The following is a 14583-nucleotide window of genomic DNA, read 5'->3' as shown; positions in this document are numbered from 1 at the left end:
ATCGTAACCGGCGGCTGCTCAAAATATTTACCTGGTTGCGAGAGATGGAATATAAATACGATTTGCGTCTTCGTCCCGAGATAGAACGCGATAGAGGGTTAGGTTAGGGGAACGGTCATAGGCAGGTCGAAGGGCGGTACGAAAGATGTTTTGGGTGGAGGTAAAAGAGATGAAGGATGGGAGTACGAGTCGCGAAAGCCTCATTTCCGGCGGAAACAGAGGTTCCCTCACCCTAGCTGCGAGTAGTCACCCTCTCGGCCTCTTGTCCTCCTTGTCTCGTCCAGATGGCGGCAGAGTCCAATCGAATTAAATACATTCCCGAGGATCGTCCAATCGACGACCTCCGATGGTGGTTTTTGTCTGGTAGTTGTTCTGCCAATACCGCTGTCATTTCTTTTTCTTTCGTGTAGCACCGACATGATCTTATAATTTGCTTCTTGGTAATTGTTTCTCCTTTCCTCTGGTAATTTTAATAGTATCGACTATGGCATCGACATACCCGGTGTATCGAAAATTTATTAAAGGTCCGCGTAGTTAGAATTAATTACGCGTACTTAAATAAATAAATAAATAAATAAATCGTGATTATAACGACAAGAATAATTTTATTTAAATACAGCAACAAGGAATATTTAACCGACGTATAAATCACTGACTGAGTAAAGTGTCTCGAAGTCTAAATCTATTCTTCTTGAGTGCCATTAGAGAACACGTCTTTAAAAATAAATTTGAGGGCTGCTCGGAGTCAGCAAAGGGTTGCTGGTGTCGCGTTCGTTGCTCCAGGTTTATGATATAGTTGAAATGTTTTTTTAGAAAAACGTTGAACCCGCTTGACTTTGTACAGAATTGTTTTAAGCATGCATCTGGTCGATCGAACGAAGCTTGAAAATATTAAAATTTTATTAACGATGCTAATGTTTCATTTATGCTTCTCACTCAGTGGACAAATGTATTTTTGCGTTTCATAATTTCACGTTCAATACGTTCTCGTCGTCCTAGTAATCGTAGGTAGACGAGAGGAAGAAGAGAAAACCAATCGTTGTAGGTGTAGTTTCGCGGAAGATTATTTTGCTGTTGAATTCGCGAGAGAGAAAAGCGTTTTCCCGTTATTGGTTGTTGTAAGCGTATTTTAAAACGCTGCGGGACCGAGGCTCTCCGCTGGTTGTACGTTATATTATTTAAAAAAAGTTCCCCTGCCGGTATAGACCATCCATTATCCGCAACTTGGATAAATCCGCCTGGGCGTTCTAGCTCCTTGTGTTTGGCGGATATATCAAGGTTTGTCTCGTCTCGTCGCTGTTGCGTTTTCTGTTTTCTTGCCATCTGTTCCCTTTTCCATCACGGACTTTCGAATCCATGGGAGGCTCTAGAGCTGTCGACAGGTAAACCCGATAAATCGCGAGATTTTTCCGTGGTCAGCCAAAGCGTCGCGTCACCATCGGAAGTCGTCACTTTTGAGACAAGTAAGATAAATATCAGCTGTTTCATTTTCTTTGCTTCATAAACGGGCTCCGAACTTTGGTTATATTACCTTTTCAACGTGTTTTGCGTATTATTATAATAATTTGGTCGTTAATAATAATCAATACCTGCGCCGAGTGTTCAATTCGCACTGAAACGATCATTAATAGCTATTATTAGATTACGTGTTATTCTATCATTCGACGCGATTCGACTTTAATTCGATAACGGATCGAAGCGAGTAAATGGAATATAAGAAGGAGACTGAAATTAATCACGGGTAGTTACCCCGAACCAATACGTTCGATTCGAGACGAAATTTTGGGAGGAACGATTCCAAAAACGCATCTAGCACAGGAAATGAAAGATTTCTCCTCGACGTAGAGAGATTTCTACGGGTGCGATGCAGATTGTACTGGTAGTGGTAGGGTGACAAGGTAGGGAATCGTAAGAACGGTAAATCCTCGTTAAATCCACAAAAAAAGTAACAGAGCCTGTGGCGAGCGTTAGGGAGCTGTGACACGGTACTAACATTTTCTTTTCTTCCGTGGTTCGTCCAAGACTCGTGCGGTCTTTTGCAAAATTCTTCAAAGTTACTTACGCATTTTGTCGTTGCTTTTTTCAGACGTAACACAATGTAATTACGCGCATTGTATCGAAATAAGTGGTCGTAGTTTGATAATTTATTTGATAATAAATCGCGATAAAAGCAGAAACGATCGTAGAACGTTTTGAAACCCATCAGTGGTGCTTGATAATGTCGATAACCGAAAATAAAGGAAACAGCACGTAAATGGACGGGTTTTGATTCTCGTGGAGAATTTATTTACACGGTGTACTGCAATCGAGGTTCGCAATCACGACTCGCGGGAGGCGGAAGGACAGTAAGTGGAGCATTAAGTTGGAAATTTCGGAACACGATGTACACGGGCAGACCGTATACACGGTATTCTTGGCGGACGAGTCCGAGAGCACTCGATAGGCTAAGTAAATCAGAGGCCTTTGGTCAAGAGTAGAGCCTCCACTCCGTTCGGTATGGGAGTGGGAGAAGCAATAGCGGCGGCAGGAGCAACAAAGGGTTGGCTAAGAGCCTCTTCACCCACCGTTCGCTCGCTTTCTCCAACCACCGAAGCATCACCTACTTCTCGTTGCAGCGAGGCTTGCCTGGTCCCGTGATGTGATTGCTACCAAATGTGTTTACCGTAAACCGTATCAAACTGTCGATGTCCACCATCACCGTTAGCTCGTGTCTTTTCCCGTGTACATCGATAAAAGAGTACGCACCTCTATCGATTCGGCAATCGCGTCGCGCTGCGTCGGCCAGCCAGGAGCTTCGGAGCGTCTTTTTCGCCCTTTGTCACCCGGTAGCTTACAAGTTCCACGCGATGGCAGAGGGTAGCAGACACCGTCGGGAAGTTTGCCTTCTACGACCTGTAACATTGTTATTTGCGAAAGGTCGCCTGCTTTCTCCTTCTTCTTCCTTTCGTTTTCTCTCTTTTTAATAGCCCGGTAATTAAAGGGAAGGTTGAAGAGGAACGCAATTTCGCCGGGTTCGTTCGAGTTTGCTTTTCGCGTAGCCCAATACGTTCGTTAAACGATGCTCGACGTTTGTACAATTTATCGATCCGTAAATTATATACAAGGGATGGTTTTCGATCGTTATACGTAGATAAATCGTTGACTTCAATACGGCGTTTGTACAACGCTGGTGGACCTGCACTTGTAACAGGTCTTCCATATCTCGAACAGGCATATGGCAGAGTGAAATCGATAGAATATAGCAAGCGGCATAGAAACGTGCGTAATGATCGTCCACGCCCAAACGCCGAAAAATTGTAAATGATCCGGTCGAACCCCAGCGCGGGATTTTTCTAAAGTGTTCACCGTCCACAGGGCAATGTTGACGACTATCAGAAAGGTGATTAGTTCTTTGCCAGGCTTGTCGTTTCTCGAGCACCGTCTTCCCCACGCGATCTAGAAATTGAAAGAATTCGTTCCGTTAATGTGATTACCCGCGACGGAAGATCGAATATCTTACTTTAATGAGCAAAGTTTGGCTCGTGCTCTGCATCAGGGCCAATAAGTCTGTAAAAAGCGACAGCACCCAGATCGGTCCCATCGTCAATATGTCACCGACAACACCGAACAGACAGTGCAGATAAACTCCGGCTTGAGCCGCGGCCAATAATGTCGTGTCCAAGTCTGACGGCTTGATGATCTTTTGTTGCAAGGCTTGCAATTTCAGAGTTCCGGCGATCGATGCGATCATGCCTGTAAATTTCATGCTAACGAACACGTTGCTCGGTTATAAAGATTGTATACGTACGCCATCGTGAAATCTACCTAAACCGAGTATAGTCGCGTCTAGCGCGGTCACTTGCACGATAGCTATATTCATTTTGGCCTCCTTCAAGACGAAGAACATAATCAAGCTGAGTATCGTTGCCGCGACGACCAGAATCCCGCCGAAAAGACCTCTGAAAATATTTCGGTGATCAAGCAAAGGTGCGCGCATAATCGGAATCTCTTAAAATCTCAACGATATCGCATTAACAAATTAATCGAATAGCCTTATCGATTTAATTAAATTCTTGTCTGACCTGTGAGAGCTGCTGCAGTCTATGCTAAGATGATACGAAGATCTCGTCGGACTCTCGTTCTTTGCATCGATCTTCTCGTTCACCCTCTTCCACATCTCGAACAGTATCACCGCGCAAATTAAACTGAATTCAATTGTGCATGGAAAAAGGAACGGGCTCGCGTCTCTTAGAAGGGATTTTAAGATCCCGTCCTCGTCGTCGTGCGTATGGCCCAGTTGATCGATTTCGTGTTGCGTTTCTTCGACGAGTGCCTTGGAAAACAAACGGAATGGCTGAGGGCACGTAAAAAATTCACGATGCAGTCGATCGCGTATCGAAAGCAGCCGGGCTGCGAAATTACTGTTAATATCTGTCGCGTTTCTGTGCGCGGAATTAAAAGCCCGATGTCGGAATAATTTTGCTGATGATAAACACGATTACTTCGATTTTCCTGGGAATCTGGGAATCTGGAATCGGGAATTGGGAATCGGGAATCAGGAATCGGGAATCGGGAATCGGGAAACGGGAATCGGGTCTCTGTTCACCGCTAGCGCGGGATACATTTCCACAAATATTGGAATAAACATTTCATTCGACTTTGATAAATGTTGAGTGCTGTTAATCGATACTATGCTGGAATTGAATGGTCATCGAAATGTAATGAACATCAGCGGAGCTCAACCTTTCTTCTTTTATCGGTTCCGACAAATGCAAACGAGTACCTGTAACCATTCGCAGAGATTGGTCGCGATCATATGCATCAGACCTATCTTTGCGAGGGCTGTGTGTTTCGACATGCTGAGACTTCTGCTGTTCAGGAATATGAAGTGCATCTGGGCCGTGACCAACAGCAGTCTGGCACCCGGTGTAATCGCCCTGAACGGACCGGAAGCTATTTCCGCCCCAATTTGCAATCCCGTAAATACCAGCGAGCCAGCGCCAAATCCCACTGCGCCGAGCCTCAAACAAAAGCTACCGTACTGTTGCATCTGTGAAACAAAGATTTTTACAGTAAGCGTTGCGTAGTCGAACGCGCCACCCCGATTAGAAATCGTCCATCGAGCCACGAATCGGTACGGTCGATGGAAAATGTTCTCTGTAAATTATTTAACGCGGAGGATATGCCAATCGTTGCGACAGGTAATCAAATCGCGATCGCCCTACATCTTACAAGTAATTAGTTTCGAAATGTAAAAGTTACCTGATCGACGTTCTCGCGGTCACCTTTCTCGTTGAACGCGTAACTCTGTTCTTTATTCTCGTTCTTCCGTGCCAGATTCTTTACGGCTTTGTCTCTCAACATGATGACGTACATCGCGATCACGAAAGCGACGCTGACCAAATACAGATACAGGTAAAATCCCTGCAGAAATAAATCATTTTATCCTTCGTATTGAGCGAAGGAGCATAATCAATCGTAAAAGATTAGAGAATTAGGGAAATTCGTGAACAAATTTTCGCCACTGACCTGATTCAGAGAAGGCGGAACTCTTTCGGTGACGCTGGCTGTGATCGGTACGGTGATTCCAATGACGATCAGCAATTTTGCGTAAAGGGTGCTTACGATCGATATCATTTCCCGGTGGCATTTTCGCTTCTCCGCAGGTTTCGATCGTTGATCCACGATTTGCTGTTTAGCAGCTGTTGACGAAAGTTTCGGGAACATTCTTTTAATTTGGAAACATCGAAGGTATCGAAATTCCAGTAGGTACGGTGCGCTTACTTTTCGCGGCTTCCAGAGCGTTGATGGGCACGCAAGCTGCATTGACGGGCGCCAATGGTAAGAAGTTTGGTCGTTGCTTTTGCGCCTCGTCGTTTTTCTCCGCGTGAGTTTGATTGTTCAGAAGCGGCGTTTGTGCCTTGTACCCTGGCGGTTGTCCCGTCAAGAACTCTTGATCCTGAGGTATACAGGACGGTAGGGACATGTTACTGCCTATTCCTGAAATCAACGCTCTGCGGAAGGGAATGAGTTCTCGTTTCTTACGCGTATCGAGTCCAGCCTGATTAGTATGTAAATATGATTAAAAATATATCGGTGAAATATACTCGATGACTGTCGCTCGTTTACAGGACGTCGATGACATTTGGCTGCGCTCGGCGTCGCTTTCGCATCGATACACTGAACGATATAAATTTAAACGAATCGCTGATGCATCGCGTCGAAAATATTTCGTTCGAAAACTGGATTCAATGATCGTAAAATTATACGCTATTCGCGTGGCTGTGCGGCTGCGTTTTACGGCACACCACGCGCGAGAGGTATCGTATTTTAGTCTCGATACGCTATTAATAACGGGGGCGGTGATTCGCGCGTGACAAATGAAAAATACGAAGGAAAATTAGAAAAAGAGTTGACATTACCCGAGGAGACCCCTTCTATGGTTTATAACGGCAGTCAGGGACATGCTTTGTCTTCGGAGATGCGAGGTTCTTCCTCGAGGCGATGCAGCGTAGTCTTTTCCATCAGCCTCCGACATGGTTATCGTTTGCATCGCGCCTCGATTTTTGAATTCCGAACTGTCACCATGTTACGATCAAGATTATCGTCGTACAGTTTCGTGTAATTTCATTCTAAGCGTTACTTACTTTGTTGTTATATTCGATTGATTATTCATCGTTCCTGTTCTAATTCGATGAACGCGAACGAGCTGAAAAAGAGAACGCGTTTATACATGTACATATTATACAAGACACGGTGTCTTCGTTTTTTTTACTATCATTTTGGAATACTAGAATGTAGGTACGTAACGCACGACGTACATTGAAAAGGTATTTCTCCGTTAAAAAGTTATTTCTCCTTTCTTCTGGCAAATGTTGCGTAACAATCGTTTCGGTTTATTCACCGACAATGCGTCAAACTTCCTAGTTTGTTCCGGGGTTGGGTAAACTCGCCGCGCTGTATTTGCTCGGCTGTTCTCGCGGAGAAAACTTGGAAATTTATTCCCGGGGAAATTCGCTCGCGTTTTGAATTTTTAGTAGGCTGGCCAACTTCTTTCTTCGCTGCGCCTCGTGGCGTTCAAGCGTCTAGAAGAAAGCGATTCTCTCAACTTCGATCCAAGGCCCAACGGTAACAAATTTTTCCAACCATGGTTCTCTCTCTCTCTCTCTCTCTCTCTATCTATCTATCTATCTATCTATCTATCTATCTTTTATACAAGGGGGAGTCGGCGATTATCCATGATGTACTTATTGCTAAGCTTTGTTTTTTTTATCCCTTAGGTATGATACAGTTTTGATTCGCTAGAACCGTAAATATGGAACCTCTTTTTCATGGACGACGAGGGTTGCGAATCTCCTTGAGCGAGTGTCGATTAGCCACGAGTCAAGAATCAAGGATTCGATGAGTAACCGTTTTGCTTCTCGAACAAGGAGGACCAGATTTTCTCATTTATCCCTGTTTACTTTGAAAACAAACGACCATATGTTTCTGAAAGTTAAGTATTACTAGGAGTTACTACTAGTTAAAAACTCGGTCCTCCGTTCTTGCATCGAAAACAGTTGTATAAATCTAAGAAATTTGTTTCCACTCCGATTGTTTCCAATACTTGATTTCCATGTTTCTTCGACTGCGGTACAATGATCCAAGTATAAAGTTGGTGTATAAATAGGTTTGCGGATAAAATGATTGACTCACCCCCGTAGGTTGGAAGGCTCGTTCGAGGCGGCTGTATTGTTTGCAGGTTGTTCGGGACGTAAATCTGGAATTCGTATTTCATTGAAGGCGATTCTCGACTATGTGCCGGCGACACGGTCGACACTGGCTGTCGTGTAACCGCACCAACGTCGGCAACTTTCCTATGAATCGCGTTAAACGAATCCCGGTGAACCGTGCGATTCTATCGGCGCGTCAGTCGAAGGAAATGCTCCGCTGCGGGCTACTCGCGGTAAATGCCTAACTGTTCTCGCGGCATGAATCGCACAAAAGCCACTTCCAGCACGCCTTTGCGGAAGACGAGCGCTTTTATGCGTCCGTCGACGACGCGTTGTGCGACGTGGCCGCGAAATCTCAAACAACGAGTATCTTTTGCAGGCCGCGGTCGTTCTCGAGCGTCACACTTTTACAGGTCGTCGTCGAACCTGATCAAGATTTGCAACGGGTCTCTTTTACGAACTTTTTTGTGTCAGCAATCGCGCGCTTCGCGATTCAGAAATTGCTTATCGTCGATGAGGGGGCGGCGAGGATCGACAACTTGGGCGGTGGTTCGCGTACTTGTGATGGAAAAGACGAAAGGATGCAGCTGGTGTACGTTTCAATCTGGAAGGTCAACGACAAACAAACAGATGTCGTCGCGAAATTAGCGACAGATTGCGAAAAACGGTGGGAATCGAACATCGTGAATGAGAAACACACGCCTCTATACATACATATGTATGCATCCGTTAAATCCGTACATTAAGACTCTGTATTATTAATGCGAAAGATTCAACGACAACATGTTCGCCGATCGATATTCTAAATGGATGTAATTCGCTGTAGCTGTCGATTGTTTATTTATGCGGAATATTTCGAAATGCGAGCAACGGTAACGCGGCGATTCGGTGGCCTCGACATTTGCATTTGTATTGCTTGATTACCTCGGAATTCAATTTCTCTTGCGGTTCGAGGAATAATCGAAGCAAGAAATGACGTACATATTTAGTATTTTCGAACCCTAAAGCCAGCGATGATTTGCGCGGCGCGACACAGCGCGCGGTACCCGACGATTATAACATTAACGGTTATCGAGTTCCGTGGATCGTGGCGTAAACGAAACGGGTGTTCGCGCGGCTCGCGGCTTGATCAGAAGACATGTAATCGGCGTTCAGGTCGGTGCACGCGTATCTATATGTTCTGATGATGGTGACCGAACGTTCTGCATAATTTTACGAGACTTTCGCGGCGGCCGGCGAGTTTATAGGCTGATTTTCTGACGCGTAATTCGTACAAACGAGCCGGTTAAGTGGAGTGTAAGCCGTTAATGAAGCCAGTATTATCATCCGCGGGGAACGACGCGATGCGTTTGTCGAAACAGTTCGAAAATTTAGACCATGTTCGCTAAAAGGTACTAATTGTAGGCGCAGCCGATAATAGTTAGTACCCAGGGCCTAATTATCGTTCCAGTACGCTGGTCGATCGATTCGACAAATCCTGATTTAAGTTGGCTCGCCGGTGTCCTTGCCACTTTCGATCTCTTCCGCCGACCGGCCAGCGATTAGACGTAAACGATTCTATAGTCGCGCGTCGTCCTTTTCACGGATCGCTCTCCGCGAGTAATCTACGAAAACAAAGAGAGAACGATCGAACGAGGCGCAAAGTGGTACAAGTGCGAATTAAATTCCCAGCAGAGTTCGGTTCGACGAGAATAATTCTGCTAGAATCCGTCGGTTTGACGGCAACCTGGCGCTGAATAATAATGTCTAGATTAGATGCGGTCCTGGTTTAGTAACCACATTTTACCTGTGACTCTGGGAGATGAAAGTAGTTCATCGGCAGACTTTCTATATGCATAAAATTGAAAAAATAAATCGAACAAATCGACTATTCGTCGGTCGGGAGAGTTTGCCGTCCATCGTATCCTGGACCTGGAAAGATGTATCCAGCGACAAATCGAATATGTACGAATTACGGTAGAACGTTCCGGTCCGTATTGTAATTAGAGAGAAAAACTATTCTTTTTGATGGGGGGGGGTTCTTGGTCGTGAGAGACGTTCAAACGAGGCTCGCTTTGTCCAAGTTTTCCATTCGGGCATAAATGATATATAAGGGTAGAGAAATTGTTATGGATTTTTATTTTTCAACTATTCCGTGGAATTTAATATTGTCCTTTTAACGGTCTTAATGGTAGGAAATTCAATGGATGATTACGGTAGCGACTAAACGAATGCTGGGACGGTGCATAGGTGAGATTTCATCCTCGACGAGGTCGCTAATGACGGGAACAGTCCTGGCAGCCCGGCGAGTAATCAACCGGAAGCGAACTCGTCGCTCATCCGAGCCAGAATCCCTGCCTATCCAACCTGCGGCCTTTTCGTGCCTCGATTCTCTGTCGCTTGTCTCTCCTCTCCCCGGGTTCCGAGCTCTCTCTTATCGGGCCATTCAGTCGGGTTGCCCTTTCGCGAGACTTCTCTTCCCGGGGGCGGAACCAGGGAGAACCGGAAGTGCCCGGATATGAGTTTCCGGCGCGGACAATTTGCAACGCAAAATTGAATGATCGACTCCGATAACCGTCGACGCTCGTGCCTACCTATGTAGCTTGTCACGCTTCAAATTCCAAAGCGGCGGCGTTGTCGCCGAAGCGTCGACAACGACCGATTGCCTGCCGCCATTACAACGATTCGTTATCGTCATTACCGGGACTTGGAACGAATCTCGCAGAGTCCTTTCGCAGGCCTCGGGCAAGACGTTTCGCCGAGTAATTTTCCACCCTTTCCAGATTTATTTTCCTCTGGTGTGCATCGGTATCGGTAATTATCGATGTTCTTGTTCTTAAAAGCTGTCCTCGAGCCGAGTGTCGACAGTGTTGAAAAAAATCGCTAATTGAAATTCGAGACGGTTAAAAGTGACGTTGCGATAATAAGCTGTTCCTTTGTGCACACTTTCTCGTACAAGGTGCAAAGAGAGAAGAAGGGCAGCAGGTTCAGGTCCATTTGCCGTACCAGCGGACACGGAATAAACTGTTTCGAGGAAATAAAGGTGAGGTTGCGCGGCAGCGGCAGCGGAGGAGGGTGGATAGAGTGGATCGAGGGCGAGAGGATAGTCACGGGATTGATTTGAATTGTCAAAACGGTTGGCTGACTGCGAGTCGGTTCCTATTTTTGAGCAGCGAACCCTCGCTATAAACTCGACCATAAATGGCTATTTACCTCTTCTGGACCGCTTGCTGAAGCTCCTGTCCCTGTTCCACTCAGTAGCCATCCAGTTACTCACGCCTCCCTTCCCTAACTGTTCGCCTCGTCTCTCCCTCTGGCTCTTGCAGCCACTCTCACCCCTATCTCTTCGAGCGATGCCCGTACAGAACGGTGGCGCGGCAGTTTCGCCCGACAATGTCTATTGGAAGATTTATTCCAATATTTTCAATTAAAGTTAGACAAAGCCGAGTTTGATAACGCCTGCGTATTTCGCCGCTCTAGTTGCGGAGGTAAAAATAATATAGTACGCGCGAATGATCAGGAGTGGCTTTCATCGACGCCACCCTGCGCCGGGAGAGGGATGCTCAGGGAGTGAGTTTCGGTAGATGGTGAACGCGTCCGATGGGACGGGTCGACGCGCGCTCGAACAAGGAGAGTCGCTTCTCCGCGAAGAATACGGGATTTCGCTTTTAGTATCAGAGAGCCAGCTTACGGGCAGCGTTTTGTTCGATTTATCGATGTAATTAAGTACTCTTTGACCGAGAACAAGTTGCACCAGCGAACTCATTTTCCGCGCGGCATCGGTGGTAAATCTTTTCCCACCTATTCGAGGCGGTATCGTGTATTCGGTGGAAAAATATAGTAGAAATAATAGCCCGAACTCAAAAACGAATTCTGTATAGTTTTTGGACAGTGCAAATTTAGACAGTTGTACGAACAGGTACATCAAGAGTAAATCCTCGATAATATTCCGATGGCGTTGGAAAACGCTTCGATGATCAAGAGACAAAACGTCGTTTCTACCGTGGGCGATGAATTTGTTCAAGCGGAATTCTACTTTTCGTTCGATTTACAATTAACCTGTCCAATGGGGGAACGATTGTACGAAATAGAGTTGGTATTTTCCGTTTTCCCGACATTCAGTAATTATTCAAGTTGCATAGTTAAATGATTCGTTGACACCTATGACGATAAGGGAGGAAATTATCGTTGCGCAAGTTAAACGGTTGAATGTCTTAATTAACGGTGTAGCTGCACCGTGACTACCGCATTTGTAATTAATTATGCAATGGTAGTTTCAGTCATGCGACGTGCATCGATAAAGTTCAACGATCCACCGAGCTTACGAGTATACCATCAAACGACGTTGTCGGATGACCTCTTTTTAACATTCTCAGGTAAACGCGCGATGTCGTTTCTTTCGTATTAATCGTTTAAACCGTTGGATGATCCAGAGTAAAAGTATAGTCGTGCATCTTGCATAGCCAACAATAATTAGATGCCTACTGGAATACCCGCAAACGTCGCGCGACTGTCACGACAGCTGTCATCGCCTTCTGTTGGCACGTCCGGGTCTCTGTGTGTGAGAAAATGAAAGCGAGAGAGAGGTATAACAGAGCGATGAGTGAGAGAAAGAGAAACCTAGCGTCGGCACACTGATTCGTTCGGACAGTTCGATCATTGCGTTCTATACTTGCGACCAGACTGGAACGCGTAGTATGGCGGTCGAAGGTGGCGAAAATGAAATTTGAGTGCCATCCGGCGGATTCGATCTCTATTTAGGGTTCGGTGTAAATTTTTGTTCCAGCTATGGTACAGCCATCGCAGTTACACTTTCGATTTACGTGAGTTCAGGTTTCTAGAATTGGAGATCTATCGATCGGCGAACGTTCACGGGCCAAATTGAACGGTACGACGCGACGCGGTGCCGGTCGATTCTTTCGGAAATCAAAGTGGCAACGGGAACACGATGGCGCGCATTACTACGAGTTAATATTCTTCCATAACGTGTCGTTTCTTCGGGGATGCTTGGTACGCGTGCGAGGAACTCGTTCGAGCGTGAAACGCTACTCGGCCTCGAGCAGGTTATTCTTATCCTGCGAGTTCATCCCGAAGGTTGAAGGTGCACGCATGCACTCGCGAGAGGCAAAAATCGATCCCGCCTCGGCTGAATACAGCACCACTAGGATGACCCTTAATAACGCCAAGTACGGGAGAAGGGATAGGAGGGAGAGGATGTTGGTGGAAGCGCAAGGACGAAGATGATAAAAAGGAACGCCAAAGTGGGAGATATCGAGTAATCGAAGAACAGAAATGGCTCGTCCAAGTAATAGGGTCGCAATAGCGGAACCAGGTATTGTGCTTAAGATGCTGGCGAAACTCGATGAAAGGAAGCGAGTGATTCTGCGAATACGAGTAGCGATTCGTGTAGAAAATCGATAACCGTCGTTACCTGAAACTCTCTTTTCGAGAGAACGATCTGCCTGTTAATTTCTCAAAGAATTCCGTCTCTGGGAAATTGAAACGTTCGAGGCTTTCGCGGTTAAAGTTTTTACGGTCGACGCCGTTCGTCGAGTCTTCCTCGATACAAACTATTTCGTTAGATTTGTCTAATCGGGATGCGATTTATAGCCAGAGGCGTCGAACGGAAACGATTGGAGTTGGTAGATCGTTTATGCTATCGCAGTTTTTCTATATTTACGCGATTCGTGTTACAAGTTATTTCAAACCGGACGAACGGTCGATGCTCGCGATACGGATTCACGTTTCGATGTCGCTCGGACTTTGGTGTCAGGATAGAACAAAAATAACAATACGAGAAAAAAGGTGAAACCAATTTGTGGATACAGGAGGGTGCAAAACCGGGGTCCCGATAATGTTTTTGACGTTTCTTTCGTGAAACGCGTCGCGTTTCCGCGTCTCGTGACGCGACGCGGTGACACGAAAAATTTTTACCACCGCGTCGCGGCGTCGGCCTCCTCCCTGCCTCCGATGGGAGGTTTCGGGACGTTTAAACGATTCTCGCGCGTGCGATACGAATTCGCACGCGTGTTCGATTCGACCACCGATTCGGCATCGCTATTCACACGAAGCGACGAGTATTGAACGGTAGTGGTTCGTGCGGAATCTACCCGAAGCGTACCAGGCAGCTCGAACACACGCGACAGCCCGTATCGACGCGTTCGTGTACGGGGGCACACGCACACGTACACGATCACACCATGCACGGGCACACGCACACGGCGACGTTGCTGGCTCGTCCAGTCGTTCGTGGATGATAGACAATCGCGGGTAGTCTCGTTATTATGCCGTGCGCGGTGTGATTTCCAATATGTTGCGACCGCCGCGACGACCGTCATAGCAGGCTGTCGAGCTTCTCTGTTCGGCCTTGGACGTTCAAATGACTGGCTGTGCTGTTGCGAGAAGAGTGCTCTGCTCGTTCGACCTGTCGCGTTAATGGCCAATAAGCGACACATTTCCGATTGTCTCGACCTCGTTCGGAAGCGTAACGATAGAATTGGTATCGCGCTGACGCGTCATCCAACGCCACCGATGTGCTGCGCGCAGGTAAATAGCAGCAAACGGTGTAACGAGGGATAACGATAACGATGTTACCTTAATCGGATATTAACCCCGCCGAATAACGACCACCCTGTTTTCTTGTTCCTCTCCTCGGGTACCGGGATAGCTGGGCCAAAGCACGGAAATCTTGCAGGTTCGTTTACGTTCCAGGATCACGACGAGGCGGTGGGTGGTTGTTAACGAACGGCTAATATCCGAACTAGTCACATTTCTAATGTGAATTCGTGTGTCGCGGAACACGCCGCGCCGAAAAGCGGAAAGAGTCGACGCGGATGGATGAGAAGAGCAGCCAGAGAAGGTTCAGGAGGAAACTAAGATTGGGACGAGAGAGCGGGAAAGAGATTGCCACGCG

At 46.5% G+C, this 14583-nt stretch overlaps 1 protein-coding gene and 1 long non-coding RNA gene across 3 annotated transcripts; both read right to left on the bottom strand.

Annotated features, from left to right (window-relative positions):
- Positions 1 to 2083: 2083 nt before the first annotated feature.
- Positions 2084 to 6906, bottom strand: LOC143340900 (proton channel OtopLc). Of its 2 annotated transcripts, none has more exons than XM_076763297.1 (11): positions 6801 to 6906; positions 6627 to 6688; positions 6402 to 6557; positions 5764 to 5993; positions 5509 to 5681; positions 5242 to 5403; positions 4763 to 5029; positions 4062 to 4312; positions 3805 to 3938; positions 3500 to 3732; positions 2084 to 3435 (listed from the first exon to the last, which is right to left on the bottom strand). In XM_076763297.1, exons 2-11 carry the CDS (start codon positions 6653 to 6655, stop codon positions 3145 to 3147), a joined length of 1926 nt encoding a protein of 641 aa, XP_076619412.1. In that variant the 5' UTR covers positions 6656 to 6688; positions 6801 to 6906; the 3' UTR covers positions 2084 to 3144. The 2 variants fall into 2 exon arrangements, with proteins under 2 accessions (XP_076619412.1, XP_076619411.1); XM_076763296.1 differs by having other exon boundaries at positions 6771 to 6892.
- Positions 6907 to 6916: 10 nt separating this feature from the next.
- On the bottom strand, positions 6917 to 10988 carry LOC143340901 (uncharacterized). The gene is made up of 3 exons (XR_013079520.1): positions 10884 to 10988; positions 7675 to 7738; positions 6917 to 7064 (listed from the first exon to the last, which is right to left on the bottom strand). It is a non-coding gene; the product is annotated as an uncharacterized LOC143340901 (long non-coding RNA).
- Positions 10989 to 14583: the final 3595 nt, after the last annotated feature.

The sequence above is a fragment of the Colletes latitarsis genome, chromosome 4, assembly GCF_051014445.1.
Source record: "Colletes latitarsis isolate SP2378_abdomen chromosome 4, iyColLati1, whole genome shotgun sequence".
NCBI classification, from domain to species: domain Eukaryota; kingdom Metazoa; phylum Arthropoda; class Insecta; order Hymenoptera; family Colletidae; genus Colletes; species Colletes latitarsis.
This window is presented reverse-complemented; position numbering and strand designations above follow the sequence as displayed.

Coding starts and splice junctions, on each gene's coding strand:
- LOC143340900 (XM_076763297.1), bottom strand. CDS start 6,655: ATGAATAATCAATCGAATATAACAACAAA. Junction 5,404..5,508: donor TTCCGCCTTCTCTGAATCAG/GTCAGTGGCGAA, acceptor TTATTTCTGCAG/GGATTTTACCTGTATCTGTA. Junction 3,436..3,499: donor GCCAAACTTTGCTCATTAAA/GTAAGATATTCG, acceptor TTCAATTTCTAG/ATCGCGTGGGGAAGACGGTG.